This window comes from Lipotes vexillifer, unplaced genomic scaffold, assembly GCF_000442215.2.
Source record: "Lipotes vexillifer unplaced genomic scaffold, Lipotes_vexillifer_v1.1 scaffold1319, whole genome shotgun sequence".
Classification (NCBI taxonomy): Eukaryota; Metazoa; Chordata; class Mammalia; order Artiodactyla; family Lipotidae; genus Lipotes; species Lipotes vexillifer.
The window spans coordinates 94,885-122,376 of NW_006779997.1; the positions used below are offsets into that span (position 1 = coordinate 94,885).

General features: G+C 38.3%; 1 protein-coding gene across 1 annotated transcript in view; it reads right to left on the bottom strand.

The window, feature by feature from the left end:
* Positions 1 to 25,562, bottom strand: part of CFAP44 (cilia and flagella associated protein 44) — a gene marked incomplete at its 3' end in the record, with an annotated part of 117,712 nt that extends 92,150 nt beyond the window's left edge. The window contains exons 1-12 of the mRNA XM_007453147.1: positions 25,466 to 25,562; positions 19,977 to 20,132; positions 19,321 to 19,480; positions 15,375 to 15,537; positions 13,306 to 13,408; positions 9,455 to 9,671; positions 7,651 to 7,765; positions 4,585 to 4,749; positions 2,502 to 2,657; positions 1,853 to 1,900; positions 1,170 to 1,269; positions 439 to 533 (exon numbers count right to left, since the gene is read on the bottom strand). Coding sequence (XP_007453209.1) covers positions 439 to 533; positions 1,170 to 1,269; positions 1,853 to 1,900; positions 2,502 to 2,657; positions 4,585 to 4,749; positions 7,651 to 7,765; positions 9,455 to 9,671; positions 13,306 to 13,408; positions 15,375 to 15,537; positions 19,321 to 19,480; positions 19,977 to 20,132; positions 25,466 to 25,562 — 1,575 coding nt within the window. The remainder of the gene's footprint in view (positions 1 to 438; positions 534 to 1,169; positions 1,270 to 1,852; positions 1,901 to 2,501; positions 2,658 to 4,584; positions 4,750 to 7,650; positions 7,766 to 9,454; positions 9,672 to 13,305; positions 13,409 to 15,374; positions 15,538 to 19,320; positions 19,481 to 19,976; positions 20,133 to 25,465) is intronic.
* Positions 25,563 to 27,492: the final 1,930 nt, after the last annotated feature.

The window sequence follows — 27,492 nt, forward strand, 5'->3', positions numbered from 1 at the left end:
GCGGGCCTCTCACTGTTGTGGCCTCTCCCGTTGCGGAGCACAGGCTCCGGACGCGCAAGCTCAGCGGCCATGGCTCGTGGGCCCAGCTGCTCCGCGGCATGTGTGATCTTCCCGGACCGGGGCACAAACCCGTGTCCCCTGCATCAGCAGGCGGACTCTCAACCACTGCGCCACCAGGGAAGCCCATCAGGTAATTACTTTTTAACATGGAACTATTTCTAAACTTTAGGTGGCATAACAATAGATATTCATTAAAACAGAACCAAAACCACAATAGCAAAGTCATGATATGATTTCGATCACGTTCTGAGTGAACTAAAATTTTTGTTCTTCTCTAAAATCCAGAGTCATAAAATATCTGTGTTTCTAAGAAATAGCACTAATACACCATATTTACAAATAGATTCTAGTAGAAATTCATTATAACAATAAGCTTACCAGTCGTGGTACCCAAGCAAGGGCAGTACCTCCTTGTTTGAATTTCATCTGAACCAAAGGAGTTTTGCTAGCAAAATCATAGAGTCTAACAGAGCCTACAGAAAGACAGTTTTAAAAGAAACATTTATATATATATAAATATCTTTAATAACTTTAGCTCACTTCACATTTAAGCACTAAACAAGAAACATCATAAAAATTAACTGATAATCTAATGGCCTTTCTTTAGTAAAAAATTTACATGTATACCCTCAATCAGGTAATTTATAAACATGAATAATACTATGCCACTTTATATAAGGGACTAGAGTATCTGTGGATTTTGGTATCAGTGGAGTCCTGGAACAAATCCCCACACAGATACCAAGGGACGACTGTAGTAAAGAAACAACTGATGATTGACGGGTGGATCAATTTCACCTTGCACAGTCCACATAGATTCACTGTAAGTCAAGAAGGAAGAAAGGAGATGGAAAGAAAAGGAAAAGCATGATTGTGGATAACGCCAAGATGAATCGTATTTTCAAGAGTAACTTATTGATGTGTCTTTATTTTAATCTCTCGCAATAACCATGGTTGCCATATTTTGGGCCCTTTCCCCTCTCCTGAAACTCACCTCACTTGCATTAAGAAGCTTCCCATTTGGAAAAATTCTCAAATACTTTAATCAAACACATTAAAAAATGAATTGAAAACAAAACACAAAGGTCCAAATATGAGTTCCTACTTACAGTCCAAGCCAGTAGTGGCCATGAGATAAGTGAGAGGAGAGACGGCCAAGGCTTCAATGGCTCCAGAATGGAAGGAGAAGAGGCATTCTGGATCTTGGGTCTGATAACAAAAAAAAGATCCTATTAGAGCTCAAAGATAGGCTAACACAGAATTAAGGCCAAGTTTAAAGAAATGCAATTAGAACCCTGTATCGTGTGACTTTATCTGAACAGAAATAAGAAAAGGCATCGTAAGATAGAAAGGGCGCTGAAGTTTGGAATTAGGAGAGACAGATGATGCGCTTGATGGCTGTGTGATTTGGCACAAGTCACTTCAAATGCCAGTTTCCATTTCTTCATCAGTAAAATGAGATGATGGCAACTGCCTGCCTACAAAACAGAGTAGTTGTGAGGATATGAGATAATACACATTAAAATGCCATATGTTTATGAAAACTGTAAAGCACTGTATAATGTTAGGCATTGTCATTGCCACTTTTCTTGTAAATTCTGTTATGAGATAGATCCTTTTTTATGTAAAGTCATAACGAGAGAAAGAGACAGAGACAGTATGAATTCTTTGGATATGTTGAGCAAGTTTTTGATAAGAACAATGATGAAATATGGAAAAAGAGTATCTTTTAAAGAATAACAACAAAGGTTTATACTATGAGAATTAGAAAAAAGAAAAATAGGCAACTTACAATATTTGAAAAGCTAAGGTCAAGCTTCCATATGGCTCCATTGGAATCCTAAAAAATTAAATACCTAATAATATTTTGTTCATCGTTTTGGACTTTTATCAAATTAAAGGAATTTTTTTATGATTTAGTTAAAGGACAAAACATACCAAAAACTTACATATATTTTAAAGTGTGATTGAAATTAAACAGTAGCAACTTTCATGCATCTTAGAACACAAGGACACAATAAATGAAGCAATCTCATAAAACTTATAGTCAATTTAACATAATAAAAATGCTAATTTGTTTTCTGTGTATAAAATACGAGTCAATTAAATATCAAAATTCAGGGAACTCTTCATTGTAGTATCAACAGTAGTCTTAAGAGTACAATGGATTTACAGTGACAATAAATTATACTACTATTTTATGTCCAGACAACTTTATTTTTTTAATGTATTTTTTTAAGTCTTTATTGAATTTGTTACAGTATTGCTTCTGTTTTATGTTTTGGTTTTTTGGCCACGAGGCATGTGGGATCTTAGCTCCCTGACCAGGGATCAAACCTGCACCCCCTGCATTGGAAGGCAAAGTCTTAACCACTGGACCGCCAGGGAAGTCCCAATGTCCAGATAACTTTAAAGAGCAAAGAGAGAAGAGTGCATCTTACCTGAGACAACCAAAAGTTATTTCCAATTTCATTCATTTTTATCATAGAGAAGAGTCTGACATTCTTGTCTACTTGAAGTTCATTAATGGGCTCTATCTCTAACAATCCAGTCTCGTCTATAGTATCAGCAGTGTCTATTGTCTCAAAATCCCATATCTTAAAAAATAAGAAAATACTTTAATCAATCAGCAGTTTCTGAATGTATATTTTATAAGCCAGAAAAGGCCCCATTTTTTTTTCAAAAGTCATTTCTTCTTGTTTCAGGAAAATAATGAGTAGGTATAAATTAAAACACCAGACAAAATCTAACCCTGGGATTTTGCTCTGAAATGGGAATAATGAATTATTATAATTTCCTTTGTATTTATGGAGATTAGTGAGAAAATACAGACCTGAATAAGAATTCTAATTTGCCCAAAGTAAACTTTATTTCAAGGTTTCTGTCAGGCCTTACTGCATATATAGCAACCGCAAGGAATAAATGGTTCAGTCATACACTGAGACATCATGACGAGCCTCGTCTTTCATTAGATCCATGGGCTCCTGGAAAGGGGACACAGACCTTCTTGCTTAATGATTCAAGCACTATCTTCATTATAAGCAGAGAAAAATGGATGTAGGTAATGTCTTCATGAGATAATGTTTCTCTTCCTTATCATAGATTTAGACTGTACTATTCAGATAAGGATTGTTGTTCTTGGGATAGGGGACCAGAATAATACTAGGGAAGGATGAGGGAGCACAGTTTCACTTCATGTGGTGAAGAGACTCGGAAGGACTTCCTCCGTGAAGTGCCAAAGCCCAGCCTGGATGGTTCTGTAGCCACAACCTGCTACGTCATCCTAGACTCAACAACTCAGACTTCGGGAGGATTGGTGGTGCCCCACAGAGTAGCCTTGTGGAGGAGGGTCCCAGATCCTAGGGTCAGACTAACTCCTGGGAGTTGGAGTAGTTTTTTCCTAGAGGGTGAGAGGTAGAGATTTACAACATAGAGGACTGAAGAGATAAGGGCAGACTTTGAAAGGGGAAGCAAATTAGTGATGTCCATGAAGGGATCTTCTGTGAAGTATTTAACTTCTCCTGAGGTTTTCCTCCACTTGGTATTTTGATGTATTTGGGGGTGACATATGCCTTGGAAGGATAGTGAATACGTTGTATGACATGATAAAGGACAAAAGATTCTCAGAGCAATGAGTAAAATAGAGCAAGATTAAATTTAACATGACTCAAAAAGCCAATGGTGTGGAAGACATGTCTCTAATATATTGTTTGAGCCATACGTAAGCTCAGTGTCAGAGTAACCATACTAGTAAAAAAATAATAATACAGTCTTACTTCTGATAATGCTACTTCCTAAAGAATGTCCGGAGAATACTCCCTTTTATGAATATTTTCTTATGAAGGGCCCCAGTAGAAATACATGCTGTGGGGACCACAAGGCAAATCAGAAGACTGCAGGTTTGGCAGCAACAGCAGTGTACCTACTCATGGGTAGGTGGGAGAAGAGGTGTGACAACAGCCAGAAGGACAGAGATGCAGAAGCAATGTCCCAGCTTAGCCCACACTATGGGCAGGACAGTGTCCACGGGTGAGGACAAGCGAGTTCACTAGTGTACAGAGCACCAGGAAGGGAGCACCCACAGGCAAACCCTATCACCTCACCTTTGTATTTCTAATCGGTAAACTCAGTAAAAAATAACTAACAAATGTTTGGCCTCGTTGTCCCTAGAAAATGACCCATTCATACCAGGCATTTTGGAAGGACATCTGAGACCACTGTTAATATTGTGCTAACATGGATATTCATTTTCCGAAGCTACTATTGATATATCAACAACAGAATCAAAATAACAAAAGGTCCCCTCAGAAAACTTCAGTGCCAAGATGTAAATGAATTTTGACTAGAATTTAAATATTTACCACAAGAGAAGCATTATTTAAAATGAGTTGGCCCTAGGAGTAAATGACCACTGGTCTCCTTCATCAAGTGACCTTTATGAGAAATAAAAATCTGATAAAACCCACAGGGTGATCTGCAAGGTTTTGATGTGGGTGCTACTGTCCAAGTGTAAAGAAAACTTACCCTAACACATCCATCTGACCCGATGGTGATGACTTCACCCTCGTCCAGCATTATCTGGTTAATGGGACCCTGGTGACAAGGCTTGCCTGCAGCTCGACTCAGCTCGACTTTGATGTGGCCACCTTCCCAAAGCAGCATGTTGCCCCATTCTGACCCTGAGAGCACCTGGCAGGTGTGCGGAAAGGAAAGAACGTGCATGAAGACAGACAAACGTGTATATATGCTTCAAGAGAGCTGGTGAGACTTGTTTCTAAAGATTTTTCTTGGTTATGAAAGTCAAAAATTTTTTTAATTTTTAAAATAAGAAAATACAGCTATGAAAATTCACTACCCCAGAAACAACCACTTGTCACATTTCGACATATTTGCTCCTAGCATTATACATAGTTTTACCTCATTGTGTATGTTGGTTAACTTTTCAAACATATCTGCAGTAGATTTCTTTGTACATCTCTTAAGGACACAACCCAGGAGTGGAATTACCGGGTCAAAATTTAGAGACATGTTTAAAGTTCTTGATAGATGAAATTCTACTTTTTAAGAGTGATAATATCAAATGTTATGTTTGATAATTGTGAGGTCAGTACTGAACTCAGCAAATTATAGCAGAATATAATTCAATGTCAAATAAGGATGATCATCTAGAACCACTTCACATTAATGCACTTAATCCAGCACTTCCCAAAGTATGTACTACCAAACACTAGTTCTTAAGATCTTTAACTAATAAGTAATGCTAATTGAGTATTGACTTCATGCCAAGCAGCGCTTGAGTGCTTAACATATGTAGTTATTTAATCCTAAAAACTATATGAACTAGGTACATTTACCAAGGATACCATGTGCTGTTGTACAGGTTGGGTACTTTATTTTCCCAGAAGAGACAGTTTTTCTCATTTGCACAAAGGAACCACCTGGGCCAATGGAAGTCCTGACTATTACTATCCCCATTTTATAAAGTAAAAAAGCTGAAGCACAGAACAATTAAGTACATTGCCCAAAATTACTCAGAGGAGTCAGGGTTCTAAACCACGTGCTGTGGCTCAAAACCTCCCATTCTAACTAACGCTGCCTCAGAAGACAAATGCTAGGAAACACAAAGTCAAACAAGTTTCTTTTCTCTAGGACCCCTTGGAAGCTTTTTCTTTTTTAATTAATTAATTAATTTATTTTGTTTGGGCTGTGTTGGGTCCCCGTTTCTGTGTGAGGGCTTTCTCCAGTTGCGGCAAGTGGGGGCCACTCTTCATCACGGTGCATGGGCCTCTCACTATCATGGCCTCTCTTGTTGCGGAGCACAGGCTCCAAACGCGCAGGCTCAGCAGTTGTGGCTCACGGGCTCAGTCGCTCCGCGGCACGTGGGTTCGAGCCTTAGTCTGGGAGGATCCCGTGTCCCCTGCATTAGCAGGCAGACTCTCAACCACTGCGCCACCAGGGAAGCCCCCCTTGGAAGCTTTAATACAGAAGTGTTCACTGGGAATCACCATGAGAAATTTCTAGCTGCAAAGGAATTTGACCAGGAGAATCTTTTCATAGAGTTTCTGTGCAAAAGAATGTTGCATGCGATGCCCTTTGGGGAACACTGATCTAATTCTTGCCTGCCTGCTCGAGGACTCTGCAGCCCCATTTTCCTCTCACCTAGAGGAACTTATGACCTTACTCAGTCTTTCCTACTTCTCCAGTCTTCCTATGCTTATCTATTCTACCTATTTTACCTATTAAGCCTCAGCCCACTTGTCTTTACTTAGACTTCTTTTTTTCTGTCCAGTAACTAAAACCACCAAAAGTCACCAAAGCCTATAAGGCATTTCTTTCTGAAATGTCACTCATGTCTAGCTTCCCTCTTCCATTTGTCCTGAGAAGAGTCCAGACTCTCATCATCTCTTCTTACATAAAAGCAGTATCTTCCTCCTGAGCTCATCTCCTTGACTCCACATTTCCCTTCTAATATGCTTGGCATTTGTGGCCAAATTGATATATAACTTCTTTCATTTGCAACTCTACTCTTCCGGAACCTAACAGTCCCGCCTGGCTGTTCCAGTCCTCATACACTAGGGCCCCACCATACTTCTCAATCTCATTTCCCACTCGTTCCCAACATGAATACTCCAATTAATCCTCTAAATATATAATATTTACTCCTAACTCTAAATATTTCCTTTTGTGGCTCTTTCACTTAAAATGGGTTCTTTTCTCCCCTACCTCTACACAAACTCTACTGAACCTTTTTCAGATATATCTCATACCATGTTTTTAATGATCTTTAGCTTAATTCTTACAGAATTTGAAGCTGGAATGATTTATTATCATCTTATAGGTTTGGATATATAATTTATAATTTAGCCAGCACCCAAGACTTTTTATTTCCTACCATACACCATGATTTCAAATTAAGAATATTCTACTAGGCAATGACTAGACCATTTGGTTCCTCAGAGTAATATTTGTATGTGGGCATTTACTTATAACTGAGATGACCACAAATAATACTACATAACTCATCCTAATAGGAAGCCTTATACAATATTAATGGAGAACTGATCCTATAGGCAATATGTCTATAAATTTTATAAGAAGAAGAAGAAACTAACAGATTAAAATTGCAGTGTTGTAGATGTCACTATACAGTGGCCCAATCTTCCTGAACAATAATTTGGTAATAAAAGCAAAAGCCACAAGACTGTATATAACCTTTGACCCAGTAAGTCCTCTTGGAGGATCATGGCAATGGAGAGAGAAGGGAAAGATAAACACTATAAACATTGCAACTCCATGACATAGTTAAAAGTGACAAGTAAGTCACTATGTTAATATATGAAAATGTTCTCATACTTTATATGTGTATATAATATTGAGTAAAGACAAAATGATATGTACATGTGGATTATGACAATTTCACAGAATTAAAATTGATAATCTGAAAAGGTAAAATTAAATGCTCATGATATTTGCAATTATAGTATCTGTTATTGCCAATATTGGCAGTGCTTTTTAGACTGCTTTCATATATGTATATCACTTCATTTCATTTCAATAATTTCATTATTGTAGAATAGTAGCTGTACTTACCTTCCCATCTGGGAGCTCCATGTAACCTTCTATATCATTAGTGGCTGTTTTGCCAAATCGACCCAATGAACCCTGCAGCTTGAGGCCAGTGAATGTTTGAGCCATTTCCCAGAACCTGCCAACAGATAAGAGCCTGAATGTACCTCAAAGAAATTTTATTTATTTTAATTTTAATATCACCCAAACATTTACATATTTCATAGTCACATATTATTTCATTTATCCATTCATTCAATTAAAATGTATTAAGTATCAACTACCTGTCAGGCAAAGTTCTAGGCAATATGAATTCGGCATGGAGCAAAAGAGTCCAAAAAGAAAAAAGTCCCCGCCTTTGCAGATCTTACATTTTAGAGTTGTGTTTTCCTATGCAATAGCCATACGTTTGACTATTTTAATTTAGACTTAAAGTAATTAACATTAAATAAAACTTAAACATCAGTGTTTCATTCAGACTGACCAGTTTCAAGTATTCAATAGCTACATGGGGCTACTGTCTACTAGATTGGCCAGCACAGAACACTCCCACCCTAGCAGAAAGTTCTACTGCATAGTATCACTTTAGAGGATATAAAAGTTTTCCAAAAGTTCTAATTTACTTGTTGTGTAACTTTGAGTGATTTTCTTGATCACATTGTACTTTCATTCGCTCATGTGTAAAATGAGAATATTACTTGCACTGACCTCATGAAATTGTTGAAAAACTCTTTTAGAACAGTGCCTAGCACATAAAGTCAATAAATGTTAAGTTACTAATATTTTCTTATTCATAATCTAAACAAATGAATAGTCAGATTGTTGAAAAACCATGTAGAAAAAAGAAAGAATCTGGCCTACCAACTGGATGTAGAATAGATAATGGACAGTATCAACAAGCCAATAATATGAAGCCAAGAGTCTAAATGACCAACACCCTTCTCCAAGGCTGTTGTAGGTCCCCTGATCATATGTTTCCATTTCCTCTGTTTCTTTTACAGCACACCACACATGAAATTGTTCAAGGTCTATCTTTCCCCAAAGACATGGTACATAGAAAATATGCACTCTAGTAAGCAATGGAAAAATTAGAATTTTTTAACCTATAGCCAGCAGAGAGTTAGTTGACAATTTCCCCAAGATTTAAAAATCTGTTCAATTATTCTATACTTCAAAAGGACCAGACTTAAATTGGAATGAAAAGAATTTAAGATAGATTAAAAAACCCCTTTCTCATAGACACTGGGAATCAAGTTACGGGCAGCTCGAGAGTGGTGCTAGAAGGTTGTTAAATAAAGGACAAAATCAATTCCATCCTGAACAAAGAACAATTGTATAATATAGTGGAAAATACCCAGAGACCTGAGATCAAGAGTAGGCTCTGTTACCATTTAGTATTGAGGGTCCTGCATCAGGAATGGTTCTAATTCTTATTTTACAAGTGAAGACTGAGTTCAGAGACATCAAGATGACTTATCCATCTCACAGTATCCCTACAACACATTGAACAGTGGATATGAAAGCTCAATATGAACTTGGACACAGCACGCCAATGTTAGTAAGACATCATACAAACTCTCTTAGGAAGTGAAGCCTACAAGAAGGCAGCAAGCAAAATTCAAAAGCCCCTTTTTTATCTATGCTGTTTTCAGTAATAAAATCTCCATATTCAACTAGAAAAGCTGCACTACAGTTAGTTTTTTAAATAACACATTTAAAAATTATCCTAATGTTAACAACATCAGCAAAAATGTCTCCAGCTGGTCAATCCTCTTAGAAAAGACCCTAACAATAAACGACTAGCACCTGTATCAGTCACGCAACCTACTTGATGTGGCCGGATCCCGATGTAGTAAGCTGCTCATCATCTTCAGGATTGAAAGTAACCTTGAAAACTTCCTGGGAAAAAGCTTTTGTCCTCAGTAGGGGCTGCTCTTCTTTCCAATTCCAGATTGTCAGTGTGTGGTCTGGGCTGCCACCAACAGAGGCCAGCAAGGTACCATCGCAGTTAAAGTCCACATATGCATAGGCCAGATCAGTCCCATCTGAAAGGATGAAAAGATGAATGCAAGTCTAATGAACACGGACAGCACTTACTTTTCAAAAGTGTATTATCTAAATTAAAAAAAGGAGAGAGGGCTTCCCTGGTGGCGCAGTGGTTGGGAGTCCGCCTGCTGATGCAGGGGGCACGGGTTCGTGCCCCGGTCCGGGAAGATCCCACGTGCCGCGGAGCGGAAGGCCCGTGAGCCACGGCCGCTGGGCCTGCGCATCCAGAGCCTGTGCTCCGCAGCAGGAGAGGCCACAGAGAGAGCACCCTTAGTGGTGTGCATTGGTGCAAGGATGCCAAGACTCCCCTAAAGAAATAATTCCAAAATCACTCATCACCCTTGGCTGTAGAATGAACTACATGATATGGGGGGAGGTGGGGAGGGTGAAGAAATCTTAATCACCCTTTGCATGAGAAAAACACTTTGAGAATACATTCTACTTTATGAAGCGGGAAAGGGTGACACAAAAGCATGTTAGACAGCAGAGAGAAATCAATTTAAAATCTGTCACTTTAAATTTCACGAAATAAAAACTGATGACTTCAGGTTTCTGGTTATGCATGTGAGGAACTAAGAAATCACCATTCCATCCTAACAACAGGTAACAAGCTGAACAGACTGAAAAATCAACAGCTCTTCTTGGATCTATACGAGAAGAAAGGAACCAGGGCAAACTCCTGCCCCCAAGAATGGAGAGACCACCAGGTAAATACAGGGATTTGCAACTCACCAGAGCAGAGGCTTCCAAGCAGAAACAGCCAGAACAGCTCAAGGAACCACTGCCAGTGAACTCTAACTGACGAATTGCTGGAGGCTCAGTGTGGACAAGTCTGAGAATCAAAAACTCCAGGGGGACCCAGTCATAAGGTGGCCCCAACAATATTGTGAGATTTACCTCCAGGAGTTGACCAGATTCCTAAAGTAAAAATATCTAGAAAAATCCCCCCAGGCTTCCAACAGAAGGAGGGGAAAAGGAACCATTTTGAAATACCCGAGAGCCTTCTGTTCTTCTTAATAAGGTCTGCCCTCAGGGGAAACTAATTAACCAGAGCCTGACCGGCTGGAATGTTATCAGAGCTTAACTGACCTGGAGAAGGAAATATCCACCTCAGCCTACTCTAGCCATCCTGTCCTACCTAAGTGGGGAGAAAAATGCTGAGAAACATTCGTGAAGTTCACAATCCAGAGGCATAGGCTCACCAAAAAACTGAGACCTAATCCCAGGACTAGAGAATGCTTCCCCTGCCCCACACCTTACCACCAGGTGACTAAAGTCCTATTAAGGGCAGTTCTTTTTACCCAGTACATCATGTCTGGCTACCCAGAAAAAATTACAAGGCATACCAAAAAGCAAAAAAAGACAGTTTGAAGACACAAAGCATGCAGCACAACCAGACATGGCATAGATGTTGGAAGTGTCATATTGGGAATTTAAAACAACTATAATTAATATGCAAAGGGCTCTAACAGATAAAGCAGACAACATATAAGAGCAGTTAGGCAATGTCAGCAGAGAGATGGAAATCCTAAGAACCCAAAAGAAATGCTAGAGATAAAAAAAAAAACACTGTAACAGAAATGAATGCTTTTGATGGGCTCATTACTAGATTGGACACAGCTGAGGAAAGACTCTTAGCTACAGGATGTCTCAACAGAATCTTCAAAAACCAAAAAGCAAAGAGAACAAAGACTGATAAAAACAGAACAGAATATCCAAGGGCTGTGGGACAAATACGAAAGGTGTAATGTATGTGTGGTGGGAATACCAGAAGGAGAAGAAAGAGGAACCTAAGAAATATTTAAACCAATAATGACTGAGAAATTTCCCAAATCAATGTCACACACCAAACCATGGATCCAGGAAGCTCAGAGATCACCAACCAGGATAAATGCCCAGAAACACTACAGAAAATGAAAGATAAAGGAAAAAAAAATACTGGGGAAAAAAGAAAAAGAGGGGGGACAAAATCTTACCTAAAAAACACCAACCTAGAATTTTGCACCCTTCAAAATTATCCTTCAAAGGTGACAGATAGGGCTTCCCTGGTGGTTGAGAGCCCGCCTGCCGATGCAGGGGACATGGGTTCGTGCCCCGGTCTGGGAGGATCCCACATGCCGCAGAGCGGCTGGGCCCGTGAGCCATGGCCGCTGAGCCTGCGCGTCCGGAGCCTGTGCTCCGCAACGGGAGAGGCCACAACAGTGAGAGGCCCGCGTACCGCAAAACAAAAAACAGTGACAGATAAAGACTTTCTCAGACCAACAAACACTGAGGGAATCTGTTGCCAGGAGACCTGCCTTGCAAGAAATGTTAAAAGAAGTTCTTTAGAAAGAAGGAAAATAATATGGGTCAGAAACTTGGATCTACATAAAGGAAGAGAATCAAAGGAGTAAATGAAAGTAAAATAAAACTTTTATTTTTCTTATTCTTGATTGATGTAACAGATAACTGTTCAAAATAAAAGCAATAATGTATTTGATTATGTATGCTTATGTCTCTGTGTGTGTGTGTGTGTGTGTGTGTGTTATGTAGGTGAAATGAATGCTTATATATACGCTTATATGTAACTGAAATGAATGACAGCAACTAAAATGCCCCTTAATAGGTGAACAGATACATAAAATGTAGTACATCCAGACAATGGAATATTATTCAGCACTAAAAAGAAATAGACTATCAAGCCATTAAAAGACAAGGAGGAAGCTTAAACGCATATTACTAAGTGAAAGGAGCCAATCTGAGAAGGCTACATACTGTATAATTCCAACTATATGACATTTTGGAAAAGGCAAAACTGTGGAGACAATAAAAGATCAGTGGCTGCCAAAGAGGGTAGGGCAGTTATGAATAGACAGAGCACAGACGATATTTAGGACAGGCTTTGGGAAAACTCCTATTCAGAATACTGAATGATGTTATAATGATGGATCTGTCATTATACATTTGTCTAAATGAATGCAGAACACCACAAGTGAACCCTAAGGGAAACTGAACTTTGGGTAATTGTGACTGTTAACATCGACTCATCCTTGGTAAAATATAAGCATGGGTGAGAGGAGAGGGTATGTGGGATTCTCTGAAACTTCCTCTCAATTTTATTGTAAACCTAAAACTGCTCTGAAAAATAAAATCTTTTTTTTAAATTGACTACTGAAATTAATTATATGGAAAACAGAATTGTAAGATAATTGTGATGGTAATTTTATGTGTCAACTTGGTTGGGCTATAGTAACCAGTTATTCAATTAAACACTAATCTAGATGTTGCTGTGAAGATAGCTTGTAGATGTGGTCAACATCTATAATCAGTTAAGATTATCCTTGGTAACCTGGGTGGGCCTCATCCCATCAGTTGAAAGCACTTAAAGCAGAACTAAGGTTTCCCTGAGGAAGCAGAAGTTCTGCCCTTAGATCTAGAATCAATTCCTTCCCAAGAATTTCCAGCCTGGTAGCCTGCCCTACAAACTTCAGATCTGCCAGCCCTCGTAATTACATGAGCCAGTTCCTTCAAATAAATCTCTATCTCCCACCAGCTGTGTAGCTCTGGAGGACCCTGACTGCTACAATAATGTTACATCTTCAAAATGTTGTTAACCTTAAACGTGAGATATTTTAAAGATTCTACTAGACTCACCTTGAAGTATTCTGTAGGGCCTCAAAGAAGGATATTCATAAATGATAATCTTTGGGGAAACTCCTTTTTCTGCTACTGTGAAGTAAGTTTTTTGGGGGTGAACCTATAAAAGATAAAATCTCACTAAAGCACTGAAAGGGAGATTATCATATAAATCACTCAGTTAATACAGTATTTAGCATCTGTTACTTTATAATTTATTTATTAGGATCCACTCTAATAGAAAACTCAAAACTGGGCATCTAATAAATATTTGACAATGGATATAATTTAAACTGAAAACTAGAAGAATACTCATTTTAAGTTTTACTTTCATTAAGAGAGTCATGTCTTAACCCTACAGTTTTTTAAATTGCCATCAGAAGAGCTAGAACAGTGGTTCCCAATCTTTAGCAGGCATCAGATTCACAGGCAGGGCTTATTAAAGCACAGGTTGCAAGCTTTAACACTAGAGTTTCTGATTCAGTAAATTGGGGCTGGGACCTGATATTCTGCATTTACATCTCTAACAATTTCCCAGGTGATGCTGGTGATGCTGAATCTGGGGACCACTCTTTGAGAACAACTAAGTTAGATGAATTGCTTACCCTGCGTTTGGTGTTTTGCTTTATTTTTAATGGAGACCTAGAACAAGCAAGACGTCTACTTTACACTCAACACATAAATTCACCCTGTCTTTTCTGGAAGAGAGCTTATATCCCCCAAACCACATTTCTCATGGCTTTCTCATAGCCTCACGAGAGCATTTCTCATCCACAAATGGATAACTATTTCAGAAAAATTGAAGTGACATGGGCAGTGGAGGAAGGTCCCTGTCACTGCCTGGGCACCCGCAGCCCCAGCACACACGGAGAAGAGCCCCACCGACACACAAGCGCTCAGGATCCAGGAGGGTGAGGTTTAGGGTTAGCATTCTAGTTCACACTACACCTCTAACTACTGACCTCAAACCAAATTATCGTGCCACAAAATAGAAAAACGGACATTTCAAAACTATCATTGGCCACAAAGTGATAGAAAAGTAAGTAGGCTAGATGTTGCTCAGTCCTCTGCAGATGGGTGGGTGGGGGGACCTCAGGGCTCATGGTACTTTGAGATGGTCCCGACCGACTTCCTCCACAGAGCCTTCATGTCGGGCCCGTGAATATTTGCAACAGCTGGTGCCACCATAGCATGTATTTGTGTATATATACCTAGCTTTTTGGTTTTGCCTTTTATTTTTTTTAATTGGCTGTGCGCACGACTTGCGATTTCTTCATTCCCCGACCAGGGATTGAACCCGCGCCCCCTGCAGTGGAAGCGCAGAGTTCTAACCACTGAACCACCAGGGAATTCCCAGAGAGGGGCCTTTTAAAATGAGAACAAGTTGATTTAGTATTCTTTTATGCTGAGGATGCCTAAGGAAGTAAAGGCTGAAGATACAAGAAAGAAAATGACTGATGGAGACAGACACCTGAGGAGGAATGAAGAGACAGACTCGAAATCACACACAGATCTTTTTGTCAACTGCTTGAAACTACTGAATGTACAATTTATGCTTCATTTCCTAATGTTCAACTCTTTTATCTGGCACTTAGCTTTAATTATTATGTGAATTATCATTTGTGTTATCTCAGTATTTTTGCAGAATAGCAACATAGCATTCACTGTGAAAACCCTGCATGACTATGGGAAAGTCACTCAACCTCTATTAGCCCGTTTCCTTATCTGCAAAATGAGATGATAATATTATTAATATCATATTATAATATTGCATGGAGCTAATGTCAGTGAACGTAGTGGTTGTAATCGCGAATTGAAAATGTCTCATGGGCTTCCCTGGTGGCGCAGTGGTTGCGAGTCCGCCTGCCAATGCAGGGGACACGGGTTCGTGCCCCGGTCAGGGAAGATCCCACATGCCGCGGAGCGGCTGGGCCCGCTTACCGCCAAAAAAAAAAAAAAAAGAAAGAAAATGCCTTAGAATAAAGACTGCTGTGCATCTCGTGTAATCCCTCCTCACAGCCTGGCTGGTCCACAGAACAGACAAACACATGGATGGATTTTTGTTTTCTAAGTTACTAAAGTCATACCCCAATGACACCAATTCCTCTGCCACTGCTACTTCGCAGGTAGGTCTGTTCCTTGGTTTCCAAATTCAGAAGGATCAGCTGGTTCCCAGCTACGTACAACACCATATTGCTGTCCAGAAGTTGTAGGTTGGCCCGCTTTCTGCAGTCATAACCAAAGGAATGTCTGAGGGAAAGTTGCAAAGGAAAACAAGTGAGACAACATAACCATCCTAGAGAGGGGAAAAGTAACGAAATGAATATATTTTTAACTCAGAGTTATTTACTGTATTACTAATGTAATCTTGTTTTTCAATTAGGTGACAATTCTCATACTCTGATTCAGCCAATATTTTAGTTTTCCTAGGAAAAGCCTGAAAGCACATTAATTTTCTTTGCAATAAAAAATAAACTTTCTATTTGGGTACTATAGAGAGCAAAGTAGTCTCCTAAACAATTTCATTTTCCTCTCTCCTGCCAAAACTAAATCACATTATAATGTGAGAGAAAGTCTGTCTTTGCCATCTTTGTACTCCCAAAGCCTGTCCAGTTTGTTGACTGAACATAGTAAAAGGATCATGTGGGCCTCTTCCTTGATGCTGAAAGATAAGATATTTAAAATTCTGACATGTTTGTGAAATTCTGACACACCAGTGACAATGTGACTACTGTAATAAATTCACATAAATATAATTGAAATTTAATCATATGAAAAATTATAAAAATTGACTAAAACATAATATATAAGTATATAAAACAAATAGGCTAACATTTCCTTTCCAAGATCATTAGTATGTACGGGTGTGCAGATGAGTATATACGTGTGTGCGCGTTTATGCTATAGAGTAAAACTGCATTAATTGAAAACAGAGGTTTAAATAACTGAGCTATAAAACATTTTTAAGTGTACTTTGTTATTACGTTCAAGCTCAAATTAATATAACCCAAGATATAAGTGTAATAACTAAATGAGATCAACCTATTAAAAAATTATAGTTTGCCAAAGAAATATATTATGTAGTGTATCTTAAGTAGATATATTCTTATTTTCCAAGAATTCATTGCTGAACACAAAAGTTGAGGGGTCACTGGAGCAATCCTTATTTCCTGAGCCCTTGTTTTTGTTCTGTTTTTTCAATCTGACTTTAGACGATTCCCCTTATTTGTAAGTAAATATTTTCAGAGAAAGAAATTATACAAAACTTTTAACAAGAACGATATGTAGAATGTAAAAAAGGAAGAGCAAATTTTAATTAATGCAATTTGAATTGTGAAGAATACATAAATTATAACTAACTACAAGTAACTATACCTATCTCATTGCCTCATAGTTAAATTGAAAAAGAGAGAGAGAACATTTCAGGGCATTTGTACAAAAAAAAGGAGTTTTATAAATTTAAAAGACATTAATGCCTAAAATTGAATCTTATACAGAAATGCAAATGAATATGTGATCCAAGATCTAGATGAAGCTATTCTGCCCTCATGGAGAATACCTAGGGCCGCCTCACAAATGAAGAGTAGAGTCTACAGCCCCTTATCTTTACAGAGCCTGGTGTGGGGCAGGGAGTTTTGCCTATACCCTCTTTTTCCTTCTCCCTAAACTACTCTTCTCACCTTTCCTTCTTCCTTCTCTACTTTCCCTTTTCCCAGGTGCCCGTGTAATACTCTAAAGGGCTAGAAGAATGTCTAACTATGAGGGTAGAAGTGGGCTACCATCCCTTCACTAACTTGGATGACAGCAGGGAATGGGAGACATGATCATTTATCTAATATTATCATCTGTAATTTCAGGGGGAAACTCCCTCTTACTTCCTGCTGTTTTGATTGAAGTCCCTTTCAAATGCAGAAATGGGTTAGATTGTAGCTTGCCAAACACTTTCCCGCTAAATCAATCACAACCTGCTTGAGGGCAGAGACTGCTTCTCATTCATCTGTTTCCTGGGATGCCTACCACAGAGTCTTGAGCCTATTCGGTTGAATGAATGAATGAATGAATGAATGAATAACTAGAGTCTGATCTTTCCCTTTGAACCCCAGAGGACAAGGCAGTCCCTAAGCAGAGCTCTGAAAATGTTAAAATGTATTCCGACGTACCTTCACCTCCCTTCTGTTTTATCTCATCCTCCCTTTTGGCACCTATTCTTAACTTCCTATCAGAGGCCCAGGGCCTTCACTGTTTGTCCATGTCCATCTAGGACCTCCACTTTAAAGTGGTGTTTAAACACTGCCTTAAGTGCTGTTTAGTGTCTTCTATAAATTATGCTGTGGTTTAGGTGATATTTTATAAATTATACTTTCTTGATTGATTTAGAAGACACAAATGTTAAAACTGAAGTAGATAAAGAATTAAAAGGATATATGGGGATACATGAGAGCAGACTTCTTACAGCTTCTCACAAGAAATAGAGATTATATTTGTTCATCTCTAGAGAGTAGGACTAAGTCTAACGCAGGACATTCCAGAAAGGCAGATTGTAATTCAAGGCCTGGAGGAGCTCTCTAATAATGTAAGCTATTCAAAAATGGGATAAGCTGCTTTGTGATTGCCCTGGTTTTGAAAGTATTCAAGTCCATAGCTTATACAGCCACTCCTCCAGCATGAATAGAAAGGATTCATGCACTGAGCCAAACGTCAAGATCGCTCTGACTCCCTTACTTACAGGCTAGGCACATCTCCCTAATACAGAGATCCTTGTATTCAGGAGCACCAAATCCCCAGTGTTGAGAGCTGGGAGAAGGCAGCACAATCAAAATTACCCTAGAAGCTTTTTCAGAGTACATATATACCCAAGCCCCTCTCCACGTGGAAATAATGCAGTAGGTCCAGGAAGCTATCAGAGCACGTGCATTTCAGGAAAAGCTTCTAGGTGACTAATAAACCACTTCATTTGAAAAAAATCGACTAGAAGGCCAACAGCATAACTTTTATCAGTAACCTGTCCAAAGGCCACAAAGGGAAAAAAAAAAAGACCCTCAAGAGAGAAAACTCCAGTTTACAAATTTCAGGGTGAATTAGTTTTAGTTACACCTGGGATCGAAATAAAGTTAGAAGATATAATAACAATAACATGTTCTATTTTTACATAAAAAGCAAAACTGAGTCAGGAAGTATGCTGCCCTTCCCCTCTCAGCACCCCTTTTATAAGAGGCCAGTCAGTGTCTAGGCCATACTGTCATAACCACTGCCCTTCTGAGGGTAGGCATGCTAAATTGCTAACCAAGGGCCTTAATGGAAATTGTCTCCTAACTAGCGCCTCACAAACCTAACATCATAAAGTGATGGCAAACCCTAAATCCCCTTGTTAATCATCCCACTTTTACTTTTCTTCACAGACTTTTATTCTTCTATTAAAATGGGTTATATTGTGCCCACTTCCTCAGGGCTGTCTTCTCTGTAACTCATCTGGTAAATAACGTGAAAGCAGTAATGCCTGACAATGGCCATGTCAGCGTTTCCAGCAGGGAGATCAATGATTTCAACTTAACAGGCATTGAAAAAGGGGTGCCAATCTGGTAGAGATAAATGGGGATAAGAGGCCTCCTGATCTCCTTCACATCACATCTCCTGAAAGGACAGCCAGAAAAGCATCATATCTCTTTATGGTTATTTGGCATCTAACAAAAGCTAACAAAAGCTTAGTTTAAATTAAGATCAAGCATTTCTATCTTAAGCTTCTTAGAATTACCTAAGATAGGGGTTGGCAAACTTTTTTTGTAAAGGGCCAGATAGTAAATATTTTAGGCTTTGTGGGCCAGATGATTTCTGTTGTAACTACTTAAATCTGCCCTTGCAGTGTGATGGCAGTCATAGACTTCATGTAAATGAATGAGCATGGCTGTGTTCCAATAAAACTTTATTTAGGGAAAAAGGCCAGAGGCCAGATTTGGTCCATGGGCTGCAGTTTGCCAACCCCTGACCTAAAAAGCTGAAATTCCAAGATTATACATAGGTAACTGGAGTGGATACACAAGTGTAAGAAGATCCAGCGGTATGTTTGAATCCGGAGTCACAAAAGGCATCGAAGCAAGCTCCATATAATCATAGAAGAAGCTTTCTGATATTTTCTTCTCAATTTCCTCCTCTGCCTCTTCTGCATCTGGGACAGGAGTTTCCATGTACTGAGATTCTAAAACATTAAAAATATTTTAACTAAGAAGAGTGTCTGGTCAATCCTAAAATCGTATTTCATGAAGACAGGAGGAATGTACGTAGCCCATGATACTCTAGCAGTAACTACTACTTCTGGCCCGGACGTAGGATGCCACCCACAAGTGAGCATGGAAGAAGAGGCAACACGCCTGTGTGCACTGGGGTGAACGCCTAGCCCTGCATGGTTCCGGCAGTCTCAAAGGACAGCACACGGTCAGTTCTAAGGGAGAGTTAAGTCTCACTAATGTGGGATAGATCACTCCTTAGACAATCCCACTCCTCAGAAAAACCCAGTATGAGAGTATGTGATACTCAGAATACACAACCCCAGAGCTGCTAAAGCACCCTATCAGGATATGTTTGATGCTCTTTCTTTTATCACCTCCACACTTCCTGCAACCATTTCTTTTATGGATTTACAACTGTTCAGTTAAAACAGTGACAAGTACTGATAGAAAACTAGTAATACTTACTTCCAATGCTTTCCACATAATCATCTTGAAATGAACTTGAACTTCCTTCCAAATGTTCCACATAGAATTCATCGTCCCCTAAATATGATTCTTCCCCTTCAGTAAATGTTTCACCTTTGGTATCTTCAACAGATTTGTAATCCTCTTTCATAGCGGCTATACAAAATAATTTGTTTTAATAATTTCTAAATTTGAATTAAACATTAAATAATTTCTAAATTTGAATTAAACATTGTCTTAAACATTAAATAATTTCTAAATTTGAATTAAACATTTCTTATTCCCAAAGTACCTAATACTTCCAATTCGTTTGTGCTCTAAACTGAATGAATTTTAAACTCAAAAATTGCTACAAAAATCATTTTATTTGGTCACTCTTGCAGCTTTACAAAAAATTTTTAAAGCTTTTCCTGTGAGTAAATCTCCATTTTCACGTCATTTGCAGTCTATTTCCTACCACTGCACACTTACAAGAAAGTAAAGGATAAAGAAAAAAAGATTGGCTAGTATGTTGCTATCATTTTTTCAGTTCAATTTCACTTGAACAACATGTTATTATAAGGACCTTTTATGTCAAAGATAAATAATGCATATTCAAGAATAAACTCCTCTGGGTATGACTATGTCTGAGTGATATCCTAGGAATACATCAGACTATTTGCTTCAGGACAAGCTAGAAGAGAAAAAGAATTGGAATGGGAGTAGAATAGACCTAGGTATAAGCCAACATTCAGATCAAGTCCAAACATGGCTATGGTTCACATATACCATGTCCAGCAGGTGAAAGGGCTGGATGAACTTTCAGAATAATAAGGCAGAAATGGTAAGTAGGTCAGAAACAGAGTAGAACCACCTAGTAGGTCTATCTGAGATGAGGCTAAAAGAAGAGGAACAAGGCCCAAGACTAACTTGAATGAGGTGAGAAAGCTGGGCCAATCCAATTAGCAGAATAAGAGGACAGGGTTCTGTAGGATTCATGCATTTGGTTGGAAAGAAAGTAATCCTGGACACCTAAATGGGGCCCACTTCTTGAACTCCCCTAGGGAAGAGCCCTGGGTAAACACTCTCCAGTAATACCATTTAACAGATTTCTTAGCTCTTTCTTGTGACTGTTGCAATCAAACACTATATTCCCATCTCAAGATTAGGATATTATCTGCTGGCCTGCCTCTCTCTGGGAACAGAGTTCAAGCTGCCATTAGATGAGTTCAGGCTGCCAGCTAGGATGAGGGAATCACTGATAAAGGAATCAGAAGTGAATACGAATGAAGGGGAGCAAATCATTTTTCTGAAAATGAATATTCTGAGCCTGGTTGAAGGGTTGTGCCACTGAAAGGAAAAGTGGAGTTTGGAAAATAACTAATTTAACAGGAAGTAGACACATTAAATCAGATTGGCAAAGCAGCAGATCTTAGCAACTTGGTGACAACAAAGATTTCTATACTTTTTATAATCCCAAAATAGACAGGTGGAAGGATTATGGTTTGATGTACAAATCAGCATTTGTCTTTCTATTCTTGGAAATAATCTAAAATCAACATTGAAAGTGAAAGCCAAAATTACAAATGTCATTTTTTGTAGAACTAGAAGCTGCTAAAGCCTCAAATCAGAAATGTATGGCAGGGCTGGCTGGTGGAAGGGCTGGCAAAATTAGTGGACACTGAACAAGGATGGGTGCAGGAGGAAGCAAAGGGAGGTAACCAAGGCGAGGAGACACCATAGCCACAGATCTCAAAAGAAGCCAGCTGAAAGTTTGTTTTATGACCAAGGATTTTTACAAATTAATTAATTATTTATTTATTTTGGCTGCACTAGATCTTAATTATGGCACTCAAGATCTTCATTGCAGCGTGTTTAGCTGCAGCATGTGGGATCTTTGGTTGTGGCATGTGGGCTCTTAGTTGCAGCATGGAGACTCAGTTGTGGCACGTGGACTTCTTAGTTTTGGCGTGCATGTGAGATCTAGTTCCCCAACCAGGGATCAAACCCAGGCCCCCTGCATTGGGAGCACAGAGTTTTACCCACTGGACCACCAAGGAAGTCCCTGACCCAGGATTTTATAGGTGAGTTTCCTCAGCTTTTTCTTCCCTCTAGGCAATAGAAATATGAAGCTGTGGTGCCTCTCCTCATCAGCTGCCACAGAGGCAGGCTGCCTCCTGTGAATACAGCTTGCCTCTCTGGTCCTTGTTTACCTCCACCTCCTTTGTGAGATTGGGAACACAATGAGGAAGTCTGCAACTGATGTGACTGTGCACATAGAACATCCATAAGGACTCCCTATAATTATTACAATTTTTAAAAGAGTTTTGCATGGTTACTACATACAAAAACAATATACAAAAATTAATAATTGGGACTTCCATTTTGGCCATGATGGAGTTCCAGACTGTTCTCCTACTACAATTTTGGAATTATTTAGTTCTCCCTTTAATTCTATTTTTCTTCATGTATTGTGATGCTCTGTTATTAGATGCATACATATTTATGATAGTTATGTCTTCCTAATGTATTGCTCCTTTTATCATCGTGACATGTACTTCTTTGTCACAGATAGTACTCTTTGTCTTGAAATCTATTTTATCTGATATTAATATAGTCACTTCAGCCTTCAAATGCTTACTGTACGCCTACTATATATTTTTCCATCAATTTACTTTTAACCTATTTGTATCATAATACTTAACGTGTGTCTCATACATCATATAGTGGGTTCTTGCTTTTATTATCCATTCTGAAAATCTGTACCTTTTTACAAGACTTATTAGTCCATTAATATTTAATATAATTATTGGTATAGTTGGATTGTGATCTAACATTTAATTATTTATTTTCTGTTTGTGCACTTCCCACTCTTTCATTTTCCCTCTATTTCTTCTTTCCAATTTTCTGTTAGACCATTTATTGTTATTCTTCTAGATTATTTATTCTTTAAAATTCCATTTTAATTTCTGTTAGCTTTTTAACTACTTTTCTTTGTTTGTTTTTTAAATAATTGCTTCAGAGATTATAATATTTATCCTTTACTTCTCACAGTCTACTTAGTTAATATTACAGTAATACACATCTTTCATCAACTGATGGAACAACCAGTCAAAAACTCCATGAGATATGATGATCTGAAAAACACTATCAAACATCCCCACCTGATATTTAAAAAACACTACACCTACACATTCAAAGGCACATGGGCCATTTACCAAGAGAGATCACTTGCTGGAATGTAAGACAAGTTTTAATAGCTTTTAAAAGATTGAAATAATACAAAATATGCATATTCTCTGATTATAACAGCAGTAAATTAAAAATAAATTACAGAAGACATTTGGCAATTAAAAACACAATTAAAAATAATGTATGGGTCAAGGAGAAATTAATAAAGAAATTATAAAACATTACAAAGTAAATGATAATTAAAATATAACACCAAAGTTTGTGGGATACAGCTAAGGCAATGCTTAGAGGGAAATTTATAGCTTTTAGTACATATATAATAAAACTCAAAAATCAATGACCTAATATTCCACCTCAAGAAACTAGAAAAGGAAAAGCAAAAAAACCCAAAACTCAGAGTAAGTAGAAGGAAATAAAAATAATAAAAATAAAATAATTAATAGAATTAGTGTAAATAATAAAAATGAAAGCAAGACTCAATGAAATAAAAAGCCAACAAAACAATAGAAAAATTATCAAAGCCAAAACCTTATTCTTTGAAAAGATCGACAAAATGGATGAACTCCTAGCTAGGCCAATCAAGAAATAAAAGAGAGACAATACAAATCTTCAGTATCGGGAATTAAAATAGATCCTACAGAGTTATGTCAACAAATTTTACAATTTAGAAGAAATGTATAAATTGTATGAAAGATTCAAAGTTACAAAACTTAGTAAAGAAGAGACAACCCTCTATTTATTAAGGGAATTGAATTCACAGTTAAAAATTTTTCCACTAAGAAAATTACAGGCCCAGATACTTCATTGGTGAGTTCCAGCAAACATTTTATTACTCAGCCATAAAAAGGAACAAAACTGAGTTATTTGTAGTGAGGTCAATGGACCTAGAGTCTGTCATACAGAGTGAAGTAAGTCAGAAAGAAAAACAAATACCGTATGCTAACACATATATATGGAATCTAAAAAAAAAAATTGGTTCTGAAGAACCTAGGGGCAGGACAGGAATAAAGACGCAGACATAGCAAATGGACTTGAGGACACGGGGAGGGGGAACGGTAAGCTGGGACCAAGTGAGAGAGTGGCATGGACATATATACACTACCAAATATAAAATAGGTAGCTAGTGGGAAGCAGCAGCATAGCACAGGGAGATCAGCTTGGTGCTTTGCAACGACCTAGAGGGGTGGGATAGGGAGGGTGGGAGGGAGAAACGCAAGAGGGAGGGGATATGGGGCTATATGTATGCATATGGCTGATTCACTTTGTTGTACAACAGAAACCAACACAGAATTGTGAAGCAATTATACTCCAATAAAGATCTGTAAAACAAAATTTGAAAAAAAAAAAGAAAAAAGAAATCATCCAGGAAAATACTGCAAAGCACTAGAAACTAAAAAGTAGACAATCCTGTGTCAGAAACATAGGGAGTGGAGAAAAGTGGAAATGGAAAAACAAACGGGAAGCAAACTAAAGTTTTTCAGGAGAGTGATATAATCATATTTTTTTGGAAGGATAACTCTAATGGTGGTATGGACAGGAAGACTTAAGCAGAAATCCTTGTTGTAAGAGTCCAAGCAAGAGGAGATAGACCTCTAAAATAAAATACGATACGGAGAAATCATGGATTTACCAGACATGCCTCAGATTAATTGAAAGAATTTAATGTACATTTTGTAAATGAATTGATTTCCCCAGGACCTGCTCTCCTCTAGGTGAATAGTAAAAATTAGATTCTGAAACTATATTTAGGATTAGAACTAAAAATGTCAATATTCCACTAGGCCACCTAACACCACGATGCCCAGACAGAAAGAGCCAGTCATCTTTTAAGAATCTTATTAGAAAATTCTTCACTTTCCCTTCTATCTGTAATCTATGATATCCTTCCACATATGTTATCCAATTTAATCCTCAAACAGCTCACAACGATCATTTTATGGGTGAGAAAATTGAGGCTCAGAAAGGTGAAATAATTTATCCAAGTGGTAGACCTAGGACTCAAAACTTAAGTCCAGCTCTCTTTCCACTACACTGTATTAGAGAAGCCCATTAAAGACCTTGTAGACCCTACAGGAAGGAGCCAGACCAGATGTGAAATGGGTCATTATCAACATAGAGATGATAGTAACTTCTGTGTTACAGGACTAGAGATAAAATGACTAAAACACAGAATCTGCTCTTAAAGAACTTAGAGTTTAGTAAGGGAATTAAACAAGTCAACCTTTCTGTCGTATAAACTTACATATGCACTCTTTAAAAATTATTTTACTCAAATTTAATAATCAAGACCCTAAGTGTATATTATAATCTTTACTCACGTTCTGATGCAGATCTAGAAGAATGAGACTGCCTTCCATCACTCTTTGATCTCTCTGATTTCCCCCCATCAGTATCCTTATCATCTGGTTCCTTCATTTTCTCTGTAAGCACAAAATTGAGACAGAGACAGGGATAGAGCTGTAAAATAGAAATCATTAACAGATTATTTTCCCCCTAAACAAATTCCATGAGCACCAAACACCATGTGTGTTGACAATCTGTATGTTTGCAAGGTATCAGAAATGACTTCACCAGCTGGAGGGCACAGCCATCATCAGAGACCTCCGTAGAATGGCAAAATATAGTCAGATATTCCCTTCCTCCAGGCAAACTTGTCATCGTGGTGCCCTCTGATTTTTCAGAAGTCCACAGTGAAACATCACCCAAGCCTACCTTTTCTCTAAATGCTCCACATTAAAATTAACCCTTTGCCCTCCTTCCTTTGGCTCATCCCCTCCTCTTCCCCCTCCCATCATCAAAGTCCCCTGGTGTTACTAATCAATTTCAATTTTTAAATATTTGTTGAGGATAACTTCTATGTATCAAATCTTATGTTAGGCGCTAAATTGTAGTACTGAACTAGAAAGATATGATCCTTAACTCAGTGGAGCTTTTTTAGAAATATAGGTATTAAACAAGTAATTAAAATATAATGAGTGCTACAAAAAAAAATAGGGTGCTGTGGGCACATACAGCAAGAAGATTAAAGTATGTCTGGGGTTAAGGAAGAGGCATTTGAGACACAGGCCATGAGTAGACGTTGGCCAGGCATAAAATGGGAAAGAATATTGGCAGAGGGAGCTTCTAAGAGAGGCTTGTGTCTGTGAAGGCCTGAGAGCAGTCTATTGGCTAGAGCAGGAGAGTGAAATGGACATTGATGAGGAAGCGGGTAGCAGATCATCAAATTGTCTCTAAGCTTTGCTAAGGAGTTTAGAACTTACTTCTATGGTAATTGAAAGCCATTGAAGGTTTTTAAGGAGGGGAGTGACACGAGAGGTTTTCTCTGTCCTCTCTCCCTATGGCAGCTCTTGTAGATGAGACATCTACTATGTCTTCCTTCTAAGTCTTCATTTCTCCGCACTAAACATCCCGTGTTTCCTCAACATTCTTCTATGGCACAGCTGGCAGGTAGAGTAGTAGTTCTATTTGGATGAGATCTGTGGTTAGATTCAGGTTTGAATCCCAGTTTTGCCACATAACTAGCTAATTACTTTACATCGATTCCTCAATTGTAAGATGGGAGTGAAGAAAAAACTATGTATAAGGCTGCTATGTGAATTAACTGAACTAGTGCATTATTATACCTTCCTGGTCTCTCAAGAAAGACTACTATGCCCAAAGCAGCCAGGATCTACACTACATGATCAGTGCATGAGAGTGCAGGATGACAACTATCCACCTTCATCTGGACATTAGGGTTTATACCATCTGTTTCCTTGCACTGACATCATGATACCCTCTCTTGATTTTTGTTTGTTTTTATTTTTTTAGAAGTAAGGGATTGAGAAGTTGTATTGTAACCTGATGAGGCTTTGACGTCAGAGAGACTTGTTTGGCCAAGAAAAAAGGTTTACTTGGCCAAGGGCCAAGCCCTTAGCATCCCTTAACCTGTCAGTCCTTTTATATGTACAATGGGGAAGATAAGGTTGTCTGGCAGAGTAATTGTAAGTATTAAATGAGATCTTTTATACCCACAGTTCTCAACTCTGGCTGTACTTTAGAATCACTTGGAAAACTTTTTACAATGTACCATTCTCAGGGTCTCACTCCCTATATAGTTCTTTTGTGGAGCCAAAGAATAGGAACCAGAGTTAAGGACCATGGGTTTATATCAAACTCTTCGTAGGTACTGGAAAATGGTAGTTTTGCTATAATTACTACACATTCTCTTTAATACAGCTAGAGCTCAATAAATATGATCATAGAACCTTGAGAGTTGAAAGAGGGTTAATTTGGTCCAATCCTCCCACCCAATATAAGTCACACATCTACAACTCAAGCCCAGGCTAAGAGTATTGGCTAGAAT